This window comes from Corvus hawaiiensis, chromosome 2 (assembly GCF_020740725.1).
Source record: "Corvus hawaiiensis isolate bCorHaw1 chromosome 2, bCorHaw1.pri.cur, whole genome shotgun sequence".
Classification (NCBI taxonomy): domain Eukaryota; kingdom Metazoa; phylum Chordata; class Aves; order Passeriformes; family Corvidae; genus Corvus; species Corvus hawaiiensis.
In genome coordinates, this window is record NC_063214.1 from 72,103,296 (window position 1) to 72,123,110 (window position 19,815).

The 19,815-nt window shown below is 41.5% G+C and overlaps 1 protein-coding gene across 21 annotated transcripts in view; it reads left to right on the forward strand.

Moving 5' to 3' along the window:
* Positions 1–815: 815 nt before the first annotated feature.
* Positions 816–19,815, forward strand: part of LMO7 (LIM domain 7) — a 132,008-nt gene continuing 113,008 nt past the window's right edge. For 6 of the 21 annotated variants that reach the window (XM_048295606.1, XM_048295601.1, XM_048295609.1 and 3 more), the window contains exon 1: positions 819–1,101. In XM_048295606.1, the coding sequence (XP_048151563.1) occupies positions 1,033–1,101 (69 nt within the window). In that variant the 5' untranslated portion in view covers positions 819–1,032. Of the gene's footprint in view, positions 1,102–19,815 lie in introns of all 21 variants that reach the window. The other 15 variants (XM_048295604.1, XM_048295608.1, XM_048295618.1 and 12 more) reach the window with 10 other exon arrangements.

The window sequence follows — 19,815 nt, forward strand, 5'->3', positions numbered from 1 at the left end:
CAAACCATCTCCCTCCTGGCTCCTATGCTTCGGTCAGCGTGGATGACCTTTTGCTGCAGCACAGCATGATCCCAGCCTGCCCCACCTTTGTGGTCACTGCAGTGGGCAGAGCTCAGCACAGCTCCCATGCAGGCCCAGGGGTCAAGCTGTGCTAAGACCGGGCTTTAGCTCTGAGCTTGGAATAGCGTGTGGGGTGGAAGAGTCGCTAAAAATCCGTTGTAGTGTGCCGGGGAGAGGAGACACGAATGAGCCAGAGCAGTGGGCACTGGTGTGGGTACTGTGAGCTAAACCAGAGTTGAAGCCAACGGGGCTGGGGAGGGAAGCATGGAAGCCGAGCCGTGTGCCTTCAGCTCTGCCTGGGCACCTCCACTTCGGTCACTTTGTACGAAAAGAGCTCAAAAGTAAGTGTGGATCTCTCATGTCTCCCGTAGCTGTGGAAAAGGCTCCTGACTTCATTCCCAAACGGGTCAACGCTGCAGAGTGTGGAGCCGCTTTCCCGGGATCGCGGCGCTGCCTGTGGTTGGCCGGGGAAGCCCCATCGGTGCGGAGGTGAGGGAGGCGGCCCGGGCTGCCGGGGCTCCCGCGGCCCCGCCAGAGGGAGGCGGCGGCGCGCTGGGCAGTCCCGGCCGGGCGGGGCGGCAGGTGGCGGGGGCCGGGGCGGCGGGGCCGGCCCTGAAAGGTGCGATTGTCCCCAGCTATTCCTGGTATGCGCCGAGGCGGGAGGCGCCGGGGGCGGCCTCCACCGGCCGGGAGCGCAAGGGACGCCGCGTCCCGGCGGGAGGCAGCCGCCACCGCCGCAGGGGTGCGGCCCCTCCCGGGGGTCCCGGCGCTGCCACACGGCCCGCGGCTCCTCGGATTCCTGCGGCCGCGGAGCGCTAGAGAGCTCCCGGGAGGGGGAGTTCCGCGGGGAGGAGGCGGAGGGGGAGGAGACGGCGCGGGCAGCGTTAAAAGGAGGCAGCTGAATGACAGCGGCTGCTCCCGCGCCCCCGCCCCGCCGAGCACCGGCCGCCCCCCGCTCGCTCGCTGCTGGCCATGGACGGGAGAGAGGACGCGGAGTGCGACTTCCCGGCGGCGTTCGCCGAAGCCCGGCGATGGGTGGAGGTGAGGTGCCTCTCGGTCCTGCTGGTTGCCAGCCCCTGGTTACTCCCGGTACCTGCCCGAGACCAGGGTCCCGCCGCGGCCCCCGCACGGCGGAGCGCGCAGCGCGCTCCCGCAGGGCTGCCCCGCCGTCCGGCAGCAGTTCCAGGGACGCGGCCCCAAACTTTGCTTCTTTGTCGGCAGCTGCATACTGCTATTTTTAGAAAGTATCGTGGCAACTTCCAGAGATCTGTCTCTGTGCAGTATCGCCACCGCCCCCTCCTCGCAATCCAAATTAAAGGCTGGCTTGATTGCCCTCCTGTCATTAAGGTTTATAATTTCTTGCCATCTTGTAAATTGCTTCTGTAACACTCGCTCCGAGACAGTCTGAATTAAAGACGCTCCTTCCTGTCTCGAAAGCGTTCAGGACAGAGAGCAACCTGAAATTAACACTCATTTTCTTCTCTCCTATTTTTAAACGTGATTGTCTGACTGCACATAGCGCTTGACGTAAATATCCGTGTTTCTGTATCGTTACCCCGAGTCACACCGGTGCGGTACGTGCTCAAGCGTGGGGAGGGAGCTTGCTCCTGGGTGTACCTGAATATGACCAGGGCAGCATCGGCTGAGCGAGCGAGCCTGATGGCGTGGAAGCTGAGAAATGTTAGGAATACTGAACAGCCTCTCTTTGAGTTGTGGTGTGCCTTTAAAGACGAGCTTTATAGTGCTGGTTTAGATGTATTTTAACATATTAAGCTTATTGTTTTGTGCTTATGCACTTAAGATGAAACTTAATGTTGTCAGAACCACTATCGCAGTAACTTTGGAAGGAAGAAATATTCAAGAAAACGATGTTTGTTACTTTTTACCCCTCATCTTTATAAGCTTGTCAAGACCTCAGTTCAGGTTTCTTTGTTTCCTCTGTAAAACAATGACATCTAGTGCTTAAAATCTATTGAGAATGTTGAACTGAGAGCACCAAAGGCAAATATATGGCAAATGACCTCCACAAGTGTCAGTTTTGTGTCCTCTGTGAACGTAGGTAATTAAAGCAGTCCTGGCTTCCTCATGTGTCAATCTTGTAAGAGCTAGCTGTGAGTTTAAGTAATTAAAGCATTCCTCTCTCAAGTATACCTTTCTTGCATTGCTTTCTTTAAATTGGCAAAGCTTACTTTAAATAGCTTCGTTAAGGTGATGTAATGTTCTCTTTGAAAATCCTATTTTAAGGGTTTGGGGATCTGTTTTAAATATTATTAGATTTTGTATGATACTGGCTGGTTGTACCATTCCTACAAAAGGTTTTGTGTCTTTGCCTGCCAGTAGCATGTGGGAGCACTAGCAAAGTGATGTGAGTGTGAAGTGTGTACTGTTTGTGCAGGGGGGAAAAAAAACATATGCTCAGCTTCCCTCATTTCTCAATCTAATTTGTGTGGCTATCTTTTGATATGTGAAAGCTGTTCTCATTTTAAAGTAACTTTTAAACTTACCCCTTGGAGAAGTATTTTATTGTAAAGTGAGTAACTTGCAAACCTTAAGGTATTGATAAGCAGGATGCTAGGAATTCCATAATGCTCAAGGAAAATATAAATATTTATTTCCCTATGAAATGAGGTTTGTGTTTCAGAAGAACCGTTGTGGTTCTCTACTCTTTACATCCAGATGGATTAAAAGGCCAAGACACTAACCATTTCCGTTGTTGTATGTAAGAGTAATGATATTTTCAGGGTAATGAGACATGTCCCAAGGTTTTCTGAGTCTTGGTGAAACAAAGTGGTGTATACATGATTGAGAGTGAAACTTGGTGAGTCCTAATGGTTAAACAATTAGTTTTGAAAATGAGGAAGATTTCCAAATATTTATGAACTTGAACTTCTGATGTTTTGGTAGGGTTTTGTGTACCAGCTTCTCCCTAACATTAGAGGAAGATGAAAGCATACAGACACTAGCTACTATGTATTTAAAGGAACAAGCCAAAATCTCTTTGTAAACTGTTACTCTTTGCCTTTGCTAATGAAAGCTGTGTTAACATATTTCTGTATTCCAATCAAGAACTCTTTGGACTCTGAGACTTAAAAAAACCTCCAACCTTGAAGCTGAGGGCTTTTTACTAATGGGAATGAGCAGGTGTATCTTTCAGACCTCAAGAGGAGTAAAAAATACCCCAAAACCATAAAAAAAATTCACCCCATATGTTTTTGAAGCTTTTGGTGAGAGAAAACTGTGGCCTGGTCAAGTTCTTTTTCTGCCTGTTCCCAGCTGAATTCTCCATGCTGTAGGGCAGCCATTGGCTCATGGGAATTCAAACATTTGTTCCTAGTTCTAATGCTACAAAAAAAACCCCCCAAGCCCCCTACCCCAAACCTCCAAACAACCCAAACCCTAAAAGGCCAAGAACTTGATTAAGAATAGTAACAACAAAAAATTGCATCTGATATCTGGTGTTACTTAAAGAAAGACTTTGTTCTTTAATTCAGGTTCATGTTGAGACATAGTTTATGATAATGCAGACAAGGCAGGTCTGTAGTCTTCACAGCAAAAGATGTCTTAAAGTGTGGTCCCCAACCTCTTGTGTTTCATGTGTTGTGAACTGGGAGATGAAGTTGCTTGTCTCAGTTACACTAGTTGGAGTCACTGGGGGAGCTGCCTGTCAAGGATGTCTACTTCTTTGGGGGAAAGAATGGTCATTTTCTGTGCAAAACTCAAGCTCTTCTCAGGTGTCCTTTCTAGAGAACCCAGCACTGGTTTGTGGTGTTGGCTTCTTGCATCTGAGACATCTGGTGCTTTCTGAGCTCTACCTGGAGCAAGTGGTGCTGGTCAAACTCACATGAAGCCCAGCCTTCACTTGTCACCTTAGTGGGGCAGATGGTACATGCTGAGACCAGAATAAAACACTGGAATACCACAACTTGGAAATAGTTTCTCAAAGAAGAAAAGACCAAGGAGAGACCTCATCAGTCTACAACTTCCTCGTGAGGGGAAATGGAGGGCAGGCACTGATTTCTCTCTAGTGACCAGTGATGGGACCCCAGAGAGTAACATGGAGTTGTTTCAGGAGCGTTTAGGCTGGATATCAGGAAAAGGTTCTTCACCCAAAGGTGGTTGGACACTGGAACAGGATCCCCAGGGAAGTGGTCACAGCACCAACCTTGGCAGAGTTCTAGAAGCATTAGGACAATACCCTCAGGCACATGGTGTGACTCTTGAGGCTGTCCTGTGCAGGCCCGGGAGCTGGACTCAATCCTTGTGGATCCCTTCCAGCTCAGGATTTTCTCTCATTCTATGAAAGGTAGAGCTTGTTTGCCAAAGCTAGAAATAGCTGGGTTAAAATTGTTTTACTGTGTTCTGTTCCGTATTACAACTTAAGCAAGCCAAAAGCTGTTCCTCCAAACCAAAGCATTCTTCCCCCAGCTATTAAATATCCCAGACTGCCGAGTCTGTTTTCCTGCCTCAAGATGTGGGAGGGCAGTCTGCCCCTCCCTTTCTGCAGTCCACCACAAAGTTCACCCTTGTGAATGAAGGGGAGACACAGTCCCTCTCCCCCAACACATGCTTCACTCTTTTAGGAGTGATGCCCCTTGAAGAGTTCAAGAGGAAAGAAGTGTGTGCTGTTTTCTTGTAAAATGTCTCAGTTTTTGATTCCTCTTCTGTGTTTTAAATAAATTCTAATCTTCCGGTAAATGTCTATGGTTTGAAATTGTTTGCTAAAGCAACTTGAAACCTGACCCACAAAGTCTGTAAATCTTTAGTTAAAGTGCCTTGAGGCAAATAACGCTTGAATATTTTTCCCCCTGAAGTAGTCAAATGTACAGATCCAGTCTGTGGGAGGGTGGCCAGCAAGCGTGTGCCTGAATGAATTGTTAGACTGAAGCAGCAAAGCTGTAGGAAAGCATGTGGAGCAACTTCAACAAATCCACTGAAGTGAGAAATGGGTGTTCAGCCAAGTAACTATTAATATTGCAAATTATTACAGCTCTTCTTGTGAGCTGAATTTCTTTCTCTAATAACTCCTATAGAGTCAGTCGTTCTGAGAGCTACTAAATCCTTCAGAGACTGTTGTTGAGAGCGTCAGTCTCAGAGTCAGAATCAGGACCCTGGAATCCTGGAATTGTTCCTCACGCAGGGATACTGCAGTAGAAGTCCTTCCTGGTGCTAACACTACCCAGTGATGATGGAGAGAGATGTTTCACCATGAGGATTTCTATAGCAAGATAATTTTCTATCGTGTTTAATGGACAGTGTTAGCAGAAGTAAGCCCAGCCTATCTGGACAGCAACTAAAGATACCTCTGCTACTCCTGTCTGTCATGACCATTAAGTAGGTAGTGGAATGGTATTTTGAATTCTGTTGTATATTGACAACTGCATGCATTATTGCATTACAGTTGATGCTGGAAAATTATTTCAGGCCTTTTTTTTTTTTCTTCTTTTTATAGGAGAAAACAAATTTGTACATATACGTGCGCACCCCCTGCCCCCACTCTCTCAAACCTGCTCAGAAGATTGAAAAAAAGCAGATCTGCAAAGTAGCTTGGTATAAAGAGTATTCTTGAAGATAAAACTTGAGAGCCAGGACAACTTATTGAAATCTTTTGGTTTGGACAAACAGTACAGCAATCAAATCCAGGGAATGGTCTCTGACATGTGGTCACCAAATGTTTCTTTTTTTTGAAGCTGTTAGAAGTTTGCATTTCTACTGTTTATTTTTATGGCTTCTGCAAATGCAGCAAGAGGTCTAGCAGTGATGTTTTCCCTGTATTTGTGTAGCAATCTTACCTCAGTGGTTATTTTTTGTTTTTCCCCCAAGCATGAATCTAATGCATACAGTCTGGTGTGGGAGGAATACCTGTAGAGATAGAAGACTAATTTCACTGTTCAAATCCTCTTCTTCTAGGTACCTTTATTTAAATTGAATGAATAATGAAAAAAAATTTTCTTCGTTCTTGGGTATTGTATTCTTGGATAGTCTGTAGAGAGCCAGTCAATATCCTGAATAGTGCCAGAATGAAAGATGTGTGAATGAAATGGGAAAATCTATATATTCTGTTCCCTAAACCATGTTTAATACTGGGTAATTCTGTCAAGTCATAAAACCTGGGTGGGCTGGTTTCTGGAGAGCTTCTTACAGCACAGCTGCCAAAGTCCTGGCTCACGTTTACATAAGGGGTGTATTTAACCCTGCTTTAGGTGGATGCATCAATATTTTATTACTGTGTGTATATTCTTGGCAATGAGTATTTCATGGAACAAATCTAAGTGTATCCAGTTGATATATAAATATTAATTGATGTATAAATGTACATGTTGTGAAGTAAATACTGTGGGAATTTTAATCCTAGAAATAATGTTCTCTCCATTGCCTGCAGACTATGAAAGTGATGTGGTAAAATGTCATATAATAGGGCTAGCAACAATGTATTGGAGAGGGTGACAGTAATACAGTTTGATCTGGCTGAACATTTTTATTCGCTCTGTTACTTTGTCCCCTTGCTTGCAGACCTCAGGAAAGATATCTGTAATATGTTTGAGAGAAAAATGGGACTAATTTTTGCTTGAAATTTTCCTGGTTTCTGCATAGTGGGTTTATATGTTTTCAAGTCTGTATTTGGAAATTTTCAGGGATAATCAAAAGTCTGTCTTCACATAGTCCTGCGTGATAGGCATGCATAGCTTTGAGCTGAGTTCACAATGTAGTTTCCTTTATGAAGTTTCTCTTTGTAGTTTTGAGTGTTGTTTTAAAATTTTGCATGAAAGCAGCATCTGCAGGCACTTTGAGAGAGAATTAACTTGTTGACTATAGAAGTGGGTATGTCTTCTATACTGGGGAGATGCATTGCAGCTTAAGGGGAACTACAGACAATTCTGACCAGGCTTTTGTTTTCTTCTGTTCTGTATTTTGTGGTTAGCAACTAGAGTTACTTGTGGCATTACTTTTGTTCTTTTTCTCCTGTCTTTTTGTTTGTTTGTTTTTTGAACTGTGTCCTTATCCTTTCTGCAGCTTTTTGAGGTCATGCAATTTTTTCTGCCCATAGGTTAGGGAGAAAGTGAGATGATAATGATTTCCATGTTTGGCATGCTTTGCCCCCTCCTCCCCCATTACTGTGCATTCACTTTTAGCACCTTTTCTTTGTCAGGTGCTTTTTTTGGTCCAAATTTTTAAGTTTTTAATGAACACTTGTGCATATTACATTAGAGGGTGACCTTGCTGAGCTTTGGAAAACAGTTGGGTTTTATTGTGTTGTAAGAAACAGATACATTCCAGCTGTTTCTTGTACCTACCACTCCTCCGCTTTAAAGTTCCTTTATCCACTCCTGCAGGACACTTTTTTAAAAACAAAACAAACCCCAACCTTTACTGCTTAACAAGACTAATATAACTCTTAACTATCATTTTCTAAGCAGGCTTTCCAGCTACAGCAGTTTAATGAAAAACAGCATGTGCTCTCAAACCCAGTGTACTAGAAAGGCTTCTGCTGGTCTAAGGTGTGCTTGACATACCTCACTTATTATCCAAATTATCTTGGGAGGAGTGTTTTGGTTTTGCTGTTTTTCACATTCTGAATACTGTCAATCCAAGTGAAAATCTAACTCAAAAGGAATGTAGTGAATAAGCTACTTTAAAATAGGTTCTGTGGTTCTTCATGCTGTGAGCTTCTGCAAGATGTTGTGAATTTACCATTTATTATTAGTGCTAATTTTTTATTTTTCCAATGAAAAGAAAGATGTATGGATCTGACTCAGTGTGCTCGCTTTCAGTTGGATACTTAGCTGTAAAACTTTCATTTGTGTTATATTGAAAAGAGAAACCTAATTTCCACAGTGTTTTCCATTCATGGTACAAAACATCTGGGATTATCTTAGAAGGGCATGAAGATTATAAGACTTGCTTTATATTTTTTGCCGTTGTTGGCACATGCTGTGCAAATGTTGGCACATTTTTTTGGTACCAGCTCATGTGAAAGTTCCCAGTTTTGTTTCTGGATGTAAGTCAGCTTTCAGTTGTTACTATTAGAAAAGAACACAATATACTAACTTTGGGAAATAGGTAGTACTGTGTTGGCCAAAAAAGTCAAAATCCTTGTAATATATCAGAGCTCTAAAGGAGTTAGCTCAGCTGAGATCAGTTCAGCTAGCACAAACAGTGAAATCTGTTGTTTGGGCCAAGCTGTCCTCCTACAGTAGATCCCACGACAATGTGGTTTTGTGTTAATGCTGAGATGTTATCCCAGCAAGGTGTCATTGAAACTCCCGTGCTTGGCCTGTGCTTCCCCTGCCTCCTTTTGCTGTTTGTCTGATGTTCTGGTGAGTTTGCTCAGGGGAATATCAGCCTGTTTTATGATATTTGGTATTTGCTTGGCTCCTGAAAGGCAAGGTGGGCACCAGTGCTCCAGCCAGGGAGGAGGAGGGGGTGGTGGTGGAGGTGGACTTTGGCAGCAGCTTGCTGTTGGGTTGCAGCTGACTAGTGGGATGAAGAGAGGCAGACACCTGAACTCAGACAAGCCATCTCTTTCCCTGGAGGTTTCTCAAGTCACCTGCTTCTGCTCATTGCCCAGCTCTCTTCCTTGCATGACTCAGGATCTGTTTGCTAGGTGCCCAGGGTTGAGGTATAAGTTAGACACCTGGATTAGGGAGGCTGGCTTCTAGCCATAAATAACTTCTTCAGGATGAATTTCATAAGGCTTATAAATACAGTTGGAGCTGTTTTAAATAGAAACTCTGCCAGGAGTTTCTGAGCCAAAGTATTTGATATGCTTATACACTGACTTCTACTGTGGAAAAAACAGTCCTTGTGTCTCACTGAGGCTGTGCTGGTTGGGAGGTGGTCCTTCAGAGTTATTGGGATACCTGGCCCAGCAGTTCTGCAGCCATCATCACCTGCCCTTCACAGGGGCAGTCTAATCCCAAAACCAATTTCTAGTGTTAATTGTAGATTCTTTCCTGGAATTGCTTTATTGTCCCTGTTATTTGTTATTTATTTATTAATTTTTCCTTCAGGAAAGAATTGAAAAATCTAGCTTGTGGAGTTTGATCTGAGATTTTCTGTGTGGTCAGATGACCATGTCAGCTAATAAATCAAGATGTGATAAAGAACAGAAGCAAGTGTGGGATGTTTTTTTCTGCTTAAAGGAAGTGGATGAAAAAATGGCCAGTACACCATGGGAGCTCCAACATGCCTTTTTGTGCAGCTGGTGTCAGAATTTGGGGGTGCTGGAAGTGGCGGATGGGTGCACAGTGTCAACTTTTCCTGCCAGTGGTAACCACATAGCCTGGGTCAGTAATGACAGTACTGTGTCAGTTGCTGATGCCTCTAAAAATATGACATAAGTATACTATTTCTGTTAGTTAGTATCTGTTTGACATTGAAGGAAGCAGAATGTTAGACTTGATCATCTTTAAAAGTCTTTTCCAACCTTAACAATTCTGTGAAGCCAGATGTCAAAGTGGTTGGAGGAGGAAAGTGGAGGAGGAAAAATAGAGATCCAGGTTTGCCACATTGGAGGAGTTCTGTAGCAACACCTGTTGCACTGCCCTGAAGTGCTTCTTTGGAAACTATTTACAAATAGGTGAAGCAGGGGGCAAAGGCATTACTGCATTTTTACTCCAGGAAAAACCTTTTCTTCCTTGTGTCACCATGTTCTGTTTGCCTAAACAGTGCCACTGACAAAGTGTACCTTTTCTGATGCATCTGAAAATGTAATCCTAAATGAAATAGGGCAGACATTTGGTTGCAGGTTCTTTTGTGAATACAAGGGGTTGTAACAAAGTGACATTGACTGTCTTAACTAACTGCAAGGGTCTCGCCTTTGTGAATAGGTATGTATGGGGGAGGTGTCTTTGGTTTGTCTTTTTTCTTTTAATGTCAGGTGGGCATCCTCATTGTGAGTTCTAAACATTCAATAAAAACGCTGCTTGTAGTTGATCTTATTCAGACTGAATGGAAATGGAGTGAGGATGAAGGCGTGAGCTCCAGGTACAGATGGATATCTTTCACAGACATTTGCCTGATGCTGTGGAGGCAAAAAAAATCCCTGATATAATAAACATCGACTCGATGACTATTCAAGAGCGTATTGCTTCACAGCTACAAGTCTTATGTGTGGATGAATTTTTCAAAGACAAATCCCCATTAAAATGCACAGGCTGGGTTGCTCACTAATGACCTAGCTTTCATGTGTCTGATAAGATCCCAAAGCCCTCTGTGACTTTGGGGTAGGTCTGGCAAAGTGATCTCAGACTCCAGGAAGGTCTGAATGTCAGGTGTCAGTGGATACGGCTGGGAGCTGTGCGCTCTGAAGAAATGACAGAGAAGAGAGGCTTGGAAAGGGGTGAGGAGAAGTGTGCACCTGAAGTTAGTTGTAAATAACTACTTTTTCCTTCATGAATTTCTTACCTTGTAAGTATTTAAATTGTGACATTTCATAGAATGTGCCAACTTTCTAAGTCTGTGTTGTTTGGGGGTTTTCTGCATTTGTTTTGCATTTAGCCATTTAAAAGATCAGGGGAATGCAGTCTCAGACTGTTCTAAATTTCTGAATGTGTTAGTACACTTTTATTTTTTCACTTGCATATTTTAAAATTAGTATCTCATCTGCTTTACTTACCATGGGACTTCTAAGCCTACTGTTAGACCTTACTGAAAAATGCTTATATGTTCATGTTTATGGTTCCTTTTTGTTGTCTTTCTTACCTCTGCAGCTAAGAATTTCTAAAATTGTTTTTGTTCTTTACTGTGGCAACTAAAATCTTGTGTCATTCCATTTTCCAGTGGAATCTTTGATCTTTCCTTGTGAAGACTCTCTTCCTTTGGAAATGATAGTAAAAAGGTGAATGTTCTTTCCCTAAACATATTTAGATATACCACAGTTAAGAAGGAGAATACTATCAAATCCTGTGTGGTTCTCAGTATAGTGGTTAATTTTGTCAGAACACAAAACAATTACCATGCGCATTTCAGCAACAAGATTTGGTGTTTGTGTGCAGGCAGGACCCATATTGCCCAGTGATGGTAATGAAGCAGAAGGCTGGAGCAGTGGCTCCCAGCATCTCGGCAGATGTGGCCGCAAGCTGGCAGTAATTCGGTTTCCTGTGTCTGGTGCATTGATGGGTTAGATGTGATCCAGCCATGCAGATTTCCAGTGGTGACTCATCTGATTATATTCTCTTCCCTCTGCGATCAGCGGAGGAGGTAGGATAGAGGAGGATGTCTCCTTGGCAGTAGAAGACATCTCTGTCACGTTACCTTTCTGATATGGGGGAATGAAATGTGGAAAGGATATTGGTGTGTCTCAGCTGTTTCTAAAGGTATGCCAGCCTTCCTCACCCTCCTTTTATGCTTTGTTGTTTCCTTAGAGTGTTATCCCTAACCCAGATGTGCTGTAGCTTGGCCATGTCTTACCTTTATTTTTGCTTTGTTGTGGAGTATGGGAACAGGTGAACATTGTGCACACTCAGCTGAACACACACTGCTCCTGGGGCAGGATGCGGAGATGAACTCTGGATCTCCAGGTTCTTCTTATGTCAACCTCAGTGTTTCTACACTCAAGTAAAGAAGTGTATGTGTCTTTTTTTTTTTTTTTTTTTTTTTTTTTTTTTTTTCCCCTCCCCTGGAGGCAGGAAATACGTATTGCCATTTGGGCAGGGGCATTTTCTACAGACTGCTAGTGGAGGCAGATGTGCCATGCACCATTTTTACCGATTTTTTAATCTATGAATGCATATAATGTTGCTTAGGTTGCATGTAGTGGTTTTAATTTTTGACAGAGATGCAGATTAAGACTTCTGAATGCTTTGACTGTGTCTGCTTACCTGATGTAGGCTGGCAATTGGAAGCAGCATGGCTGCTGTTACACAGAAATCCATGTGAGCCAGTATAGGTCTGGCAAGAATACCTACAGCATTATGCAATATAAATATCCTTTGAGATTAGCTTGCTATGCATTAATTGCAGCCAGACATAGCTCATTGTTTTCTTCATCTAAAGAGCCTGGATCTTGTTCACTTTTTTTATATGTTTTGTGAGAGAAGATTTGAAATATGAAACTTGTTTCAGTGTAACTGCTTTTATCTCTCAGGAAGACTTGTTTACCAGAGTAATAATACATAGATGCCTCAATTATTGTAAAAATACAATGGGGGTTCATTTTTTCAAGAGCTTTATAGTTTTAGTTAGAGAATGTATCATCCTTTTCATGAGAAGTGTCTGTCGGAAAAGCTATTCTTGAGAAAGCTGCTTTAAACCCTCTCATGTTTAGAGATTTGTGGATTTAATGTGCCCTTTCCTTTCCTTTATTAGATGGTAATGCCATATTATAAGAATTAAAGCCCCTGTGTAAATGTTAGTATTATATATCCCCTCCTGTCTACTTTTAAAGTGGTTTTAATCCTGGGATTTGTAAGGGAAATAGGTACATAAGGAACATGCAAATAAAAATCCATCCTGTGCTTGGGACCACTCTGATAGACAGTGTGGTGTATTGAGGATCTTTGCATACAATAAGGAAGACTTTGGGGATTGAAGGTTATTGTAACACCACCAATCAAGTACTGAACACAGCCGCACATTACATCCGTGGTGGTGTCATGTTCCTCAACTTAGTAAGAGAAGTTTTGGTCATCTTCTCAACTTCCACAAGCAGCTCCTGTTTACTGGCTCAGTTTAAACTATCATGTCTTTTTTTACCATAGGTTTCATGGTAATGATGCTCTCTGGTTTTCTGCTAAGAAAAATCTGGTTTTAATATTGAAATCTGAGCTGTGTTTTTTTGGGTGGTGCTTAGAAGTAAGCATGAGGTTTCAGTATGAACTAAAAGTTCAATTGTTTCCTGCATATAAGTTCCAGGATGCTTTCTATTTTACACTGAATCCAACCAGGATCGGTTGCAGTAGCTCCCAGTGGTCACTAAAACATTGCCTCTGCTGTTATTTCATTTCTATGTGGAATTAAACTGATGTGTTTTGGAATATTTACATAGTGCACTTTTCTCTATTTAACTTTTTAGCATAATTAGGCTACAACACTGTCACAAAAACACAGTTTTGATAATGTGGAATCTTTAATGACCTCTGGAACATTGCATAAATACTGTTAAGTCATAGCTGTCAGGCTGCAGTTGTGGAAAAAAATCTCTGAAGCAATGGTTAGTTTCAGGGGGAGTTATCCAGCAGTCAGAAAATTGGTAAAAATGCTATTTTAGGCCTTAAAATCCATTGCTTTTATCCATATTTAGTGTCAGCAAGAGCTTGCTGATGATACTTGTTGCAGATACCACATGGCTGCAGTCCCAGACGATGGGGAAACTGCTGCATAGAGCAAATGAGCAGCTCATGTTCTCCCTCTGCATAGATTCATTACTCGAACCAAGTTACTCACATATATGCAGTCTGGAAATACTAGAGGTCTTTGATCTTTAAAACTTAGTGTTTGAAAATGTAAATTATGTGCTCCTTTTGATCTGCTTCTTAAATTAAATGGTAATTGTGAAAATTACATTTGGCAGTTTTCCACTTAAGGGTTTATACTTCTCATTTCACACTATGTTAGTTTTAAGCTGTATGTCCTTGCTGGTTTTCCATCAGTGAGTTCTGGTAAGGGGGTGGTCCTTATGTTTCTACATGGCCTAATTATCAGCAGCATGTGTATTAGGTGCTAAGACTTTAACACGCAATTCCTCTAAGCACAGATGCTGGGGATTGTCAGTTCTGCCTGTATATCCATGACTAGGGTAATGGAATCACTAAGGCTGAGCAGTAGAAAACTAGGAGAGTTTGAGCTGTGTGTGCCCAGGATGGGAGGCTCTGGCTTGTTCACCTAAGGTGTTGGGAAATGCTTGGGCACGTGCTCCACTGCGGTCTGGTGATGGGTCGTCACAAATATCTGCTGATAGCAAAGTATCAGAAGCTTTTTATCCACGTGCTTCTGTGTTCCTGGACTATTTAATGCTGCCTTTCCACATTACTGGCATCATCTAATCAAAAAACTACTGGATAATTTAGGGCTCCTAAAATGTTGATGAAGCTCATGCAAAGTTCAGTCTTTCCCTTGCATCAGCTTTCTAGTGTGTAGTGGATTTGTCTCTTATTTACCATAAATGATGATAAAGACCTCTCTGCCTTTGTCCTGTTTTCTTATGAAAGGGGCCTTTGAAGTCTGAGGGCCACATCAAACTGCAGTAAGTAACTCACAAGATTATTCAGAAACTTATCTGTGCAATAGGTTCTTTTGAGCTCCTGTTGGTTTAATGCCAACTCAAAATCAGCTGCTAAACTGAAATGAAGTTGCTAATTACTCCCTTAGTAAAATCACTTTGTGTACTTTTCAATTATTAATATTTGTTTGACTCTGCAGAGATTAAATTTGTGGGGGAGAAGGTTCAAGGTGGTTAGTACTGCATGTCTGCCACAACAGCTCTAAGATGTACTCATGGCTGGAGGATGTTTTCTGTGGGTTTTTGTTTTATTGGGTCTTTTTAGCAGGAGGTAAAGATTCTTTGTTCCAGATCATAAACAGTCTGTGGAGTGGGGTTTTCTGGTTTGAATATCATCATGTGGACATCCTGCAGTAACTCGTGCTACAGTCCCCAAATTTGTCTTGCTTCATATCTCCTGTTGATTATCTTTAGGGATGTTTGCATTAAGTTCAGCATCATGCTGAATTAGCATATTGCTGATTTTGCTGATTTCTGTTTGTCTGTGTGCTGGCAGATTTGAGCATTCATCTCCAGGAATTTGCATAGGATGTTAAACAATCTGATTGCTTTAGTGGCGCCCATCAGAGTGAGGAAATTGCCCAGCTGAGGTGAACAGGAACATCACAACTCAGACCTGCTACAGCAGCCTGCCTGTGAATCTGAACTTTTTCTTTTAAGCACAAAATACAGAGAAGATATTTCCAACTGGTGATAAAAACAGTTGCCAGGGAAAGTAAATTTTAAGTACCTTTCTGAGGTTATGGAAAACATTTACCTTTCGTTTTTGCTTTGGAGTAACCTTTCCTCTTTTTTTTTTTTTTTTTTTTTTTTTTTTAGTAAATAATGGCTTATAAAACCTTCCAGATAAGTTTTCAAAATGCAAATGATCCGTCTTAGGTTTTTTTTTTTAAGCTGGAAATTGGATGCTTAAATTCTACTTCTCTTTGTTGATGTGTGGAGGATTTGGGGTCATCCTTTTTCAAATTTTCTCTTTCGCAATATGTTCCTTTGGCTTCTGCATCCTTTTAGATAAGGAAGACTTGTAGAATTATTTTTAAAAACCCCTAATTTACTTATGCATATGAATTAAAATTATCTGATCAAAATATTTGGGTTGGGAGCACAGGGTGTCACAGAAGCCTTCTGTCCCCTCCTGCTGTGAGGACAGAGACCCCTGCCAGAGAGAGCTGGCTGGGAGTGGGGACCGTGCAGTCTGTGCAGCACCAATTTAAAGATATTACTTTAAAATATCATGTGATGCTGAACTTTTTGTTTGCACTGTTCTTTCGTAGTGATTAAACTAATTTGAAGTCAAGTTAAAGCAAGTCATTAATTAAAGTAAGGAATTTTTGAAGCCCAGATCTTTTTTCTCAAACTTGAACAGCTTGAAACAAGTGAACTCCATAGGTGCCTAAGAGCAAACTTGTATTTCTGGTGAATGATGTAGCCAGTTTTAAACCTCTCTCACTGTTCCTTTAAGGGTAGCCCAGAACTAAATAAAATAAAATAGAATAGAAGACCTTAAGCTTCAGACCAAAGCTTTGACTTTGAATGAATTGCTCAGGATGAAAAGAGAAGAGGTGGGTGTGTTCTGTTTCATGAAATTTAAAAAACAAACAAACACAAAATAGTGTCTGCAGTCAGGAGAGCTGCTTTCCTGGAGCCAGACATTCATAAACATTCTGGAGGTCTTCACTTGTCCCAAAATAATTTCATTTTTAGCCCTGTTTGGGGAGTCTTACAACCTCTTCAGAGTTGAAGGTTTTTCTGGAGACCAGAGCTACAGAGCTGCCATGGCTCCATGACCCTTTGTGCAGCCTTCCATGTCAGAGCACAAGGGCCAAGGATTTGCTACTTTCTGTAAAACTCAACAGGAACAGGAATCTGATAGTATAAGTCCTTTTTAAGGTGTGAGGATCCCATTTCTCTTGTAACCAGAAAAATAGATAGTTAAATAGCATTATGCCTAATTGTATCCTTCTTTCCCTTCCCTCCTACTGACACTATAGGAAAAGGCTTGACAGTGACATTTCAAACTAAACTTCCTCCTCAGGGACTTGGTTACCAGCAGAAATGTAGGTACTTGTTTGAAATCTTGGGAAACTGAAAGGGCCAAGCTTTAGGCTTAAAGAAAAATGAAAAAGTAGTTCTTATATGATACGTACCTACAGGAAGCCATCAGATGTCTTTCTCAATTTTATGATAAATAATAAATGCTGGGGTTTGGCATTAGATCTTAAATGGTGTTTAAATTAAACACTCGTAGTTGGGTAAAATGGTCTTAGACAGGCTTTACTTTATTTTGGTGCTCTAGAGCTAATCACTTACAAATTGCTGAGCTGAGGGGCACAAGTTAATGGCATTCCAGCATCTTAAAATATCCCTTACTATGTCATACTGAAAAAATGTGCATTCTGTGTTCAGATGCTCTGAATCTCACAAATGTTTCATTTCTCACAAATAGAATCAAGACGGAAGCTGAGTTGATGTTTTGTGTCAGTTACTTTCAGTTATTCTGAACACTGCTGTGTATTTTTGAGTAGCACAGAGATCTTTACAGTGTTTCCAAAATTGCTTTGGAGTAAAAAGCTGCAACAATTTTTCTGCCATAGTATTTTTCCGATGTAGGGGTTTTAAAATATTTTTAATGGAGGTATGGGCATCACAAGTTTACTTGCAAAAAAATTCACTAGACGTCAAAATGTTTACTTCTTAACCCAGTTTCACTTTGTGCTGAGTTTTCAGATACGTTTAAGTAACAATGTCTTCTATTGCAGAGTTTTGCAACTTTTCAAGGATTCAAAGATATTTTGCAGGGATTCTCAACTTACCATTACACTGTTTATGAAGGAAATCTTTTGTTTCATAATAGGATGTCTTCAAATTTGTTTCTAAATTGTTTTATTGTACTCTTTTTTTTTTTTTTTTTTTTTGGTAAAATGTGTTTTGGATAGTTATGTTGTAGCCTTCTTCCTGCATGTAGGTAAGAATATTAACAAGCCTTTTGGTCATTTTATTGGACATTATTTAATTTTAGTTTGCTTTTTCAAAGTAATTAAATGGAAGATGGGTAATTTACTTTTTTGACCCCAAATTTGTCCTTTCACATCTATTGATAAATCTAATATAAATACTGGCAGTGACTTTTCAGACATATCTCTTGATAGAGACACATATTGGTATCAATTTTGTACATTTTAAAGTGTAGCCTTGACTACTACCAATCTTTGTCCAAACACAACCTTGAAGGGCTACCTCTGATTTACCAGCTTTTGACGTTCATATTTGTGATTTTTTTGAGGTTCTGGTGCCAGGTGCCATTGCCATAGAATATTTAGTTATCAGGCCTTGGGACTGTTTCAGTTTGCCAGGTTTCTGTGTGATCTCCCCAAAATCAGCAGCAATGTTGCCCAGGATCGCTGGAAGCAGCAGTGGAACTGGAATTATCCAGGCTCGCAGCTTTTCCAGCACTGGGTAGAGACAAAGGCAGGAAACCAAGGTGCAGCAAATGTCATGTCCCAGTTGCAGACCTGAGGCAGGGTTACGTGAGGGCTGTGCTGGATACTCTGCTAGTGTGGGCTGGAGGGGATGGGGCAGAAACGAAAGTGGCTCTTCTTATCTTCCCACCCCCCTATTTCTCATATGCAAACACGAACAGCACATCTTCTAGGGTTCTCTATTTTTGTCCTTTGTTTCTTCTGTTCCCACCTCTGGCAGCAAGGCTGTGTTGAGGTTTTCATGTTCTTCCTTGAGGTGGCAAAAACTTGATTTTTTTTTTTTTTTTTTCCAATTTCTTTTAAAATATGTATCTAAAGTAATACTTTGAGCAGGTGGATTGATGTAGCACCTGTGACCAAAAGCTATGTAATGAAGTCCAGACCTGCTTTTACTTTGAATATTCCCTTCCAAAAAAAAAATGTTATTTTTCTTACGTGGTTTCTGGAGGTTCTTCAAAGAAAACCCTGCTGTGGTTGTAACTATTCTCTCCATTGGTACCTGCCTCATTCCCACATCACTCTGTCATTGCAGATGCCCAGGAGGAGCCCTTTGTCCTTCAGAACTTGTAGGTCAGTCATTTTTACTAGCTCAAGACATCTTCCATCAAGGAAAGGGAAACCAGATGTTTTTATTTGTTATCTGACTATTGTGTAATCTCTGTGGAAGTGCAGAAAGTGCCGGGGTGCATGGGCGTCCTCAGCACCACCACCCTGCACTCTCCCACCTCTGCAGGCATCTCCAGTGGTTCCAGGGCCACTAGAGAAACACCACCTCTAAGCAGTGTAACACTAATAACCTTGCACATAAAGACCAATCAGTTTCTTCCTCCCTACCCCCAGCAAATGATGGGAATTAACAGACCTTACAAAAGCATTGATTAGAGAATTCATTAGAGAGCATAAATTGGATGTGACCAATATTGTAGCCTGCAAATTCAAATAAATCCTAGTTCTCTATGCATCCTCTACCACAACATTAGAGTTACAGAGCCTGGTGTCTGGGTTATATGTGATAGTGTAAGCACCACTTAAATGTTGTGCCTTCAGAGTTGGCAATTATCCTGATCAGAGTAGTTATAGGTACTTGTGGGGGTAGTACTTATGTCAGTCCCCCCCACCATGTGCATACAGTCTTTCTTTTCTGTTGCTTTAACAATGCCATGTCATAGTAGGCATTACAGGTTTAAATTTCTTCCTTGGCACTTAGAGTGTATGTCCTAAAATAAACTGATTTATTTGTAGAGATTTTTTTGCGTATAGGTTATTGTGTGTTTTGAGCAGTTGCTGCAAAGTACCTAATTTCCAAAAATCACTCCCTGAAACTCTGTTCTCCCTTGTGCCTTAAATCATGGAGATACATACGTGCTTAACTTAGAATTTTCACTGGGTTTGGTATTTAGATCATGAGACTGAGTGAGTAATAAGTTCTTTTATGTAGAAATTACATATATGGCTCGGAGGAGCTTCGGGGTCACGTAGTTCATGACTACTCTTTTGTAAAACTGGATATTCTTATACCTCGTCCATTCCTGGCATATCTATCTAAGTATCTCTATATATTTTAACCTCTTAAAAACTGGTACTTAACTTTTCTGGTTAACTTTTCTTCCCTAATGCATGGCAATCTTCTTTGCTGAGATGTAAATCCATTAGTACAAATTTTGCTTTGATAAACTTGGAAAAGAAGTGTTCCCTCTCATCTCTTCTTTCCAATAACTAGTCCTCATACTCCTAAGCCTCTCTTCTTGAAGCACAATACATGAAATAGCATGAATCAAATTAGGAGTAGGACGGCTACTGCACCAGTACAGACCAGTGAATAACCACTTTAAACAGTGTCATTGCATAATAGGGTGTGAGGGTGACCAACTACAAACTGACATCAAGTCTGTTGTAAAAAAAAGTTAACACTGTTTTGAGATGTACAGAAATATCCTATTCATATGTTCAGTTGCCCTGTTTTAAGAACAAGATTTTGTAGCCAAGCTGTGCTTTGAACTATTCTTGCTGAGCTTTGCACCAGTGCTCCAACTTAGGACTTGAACAGGGAATGTTTGT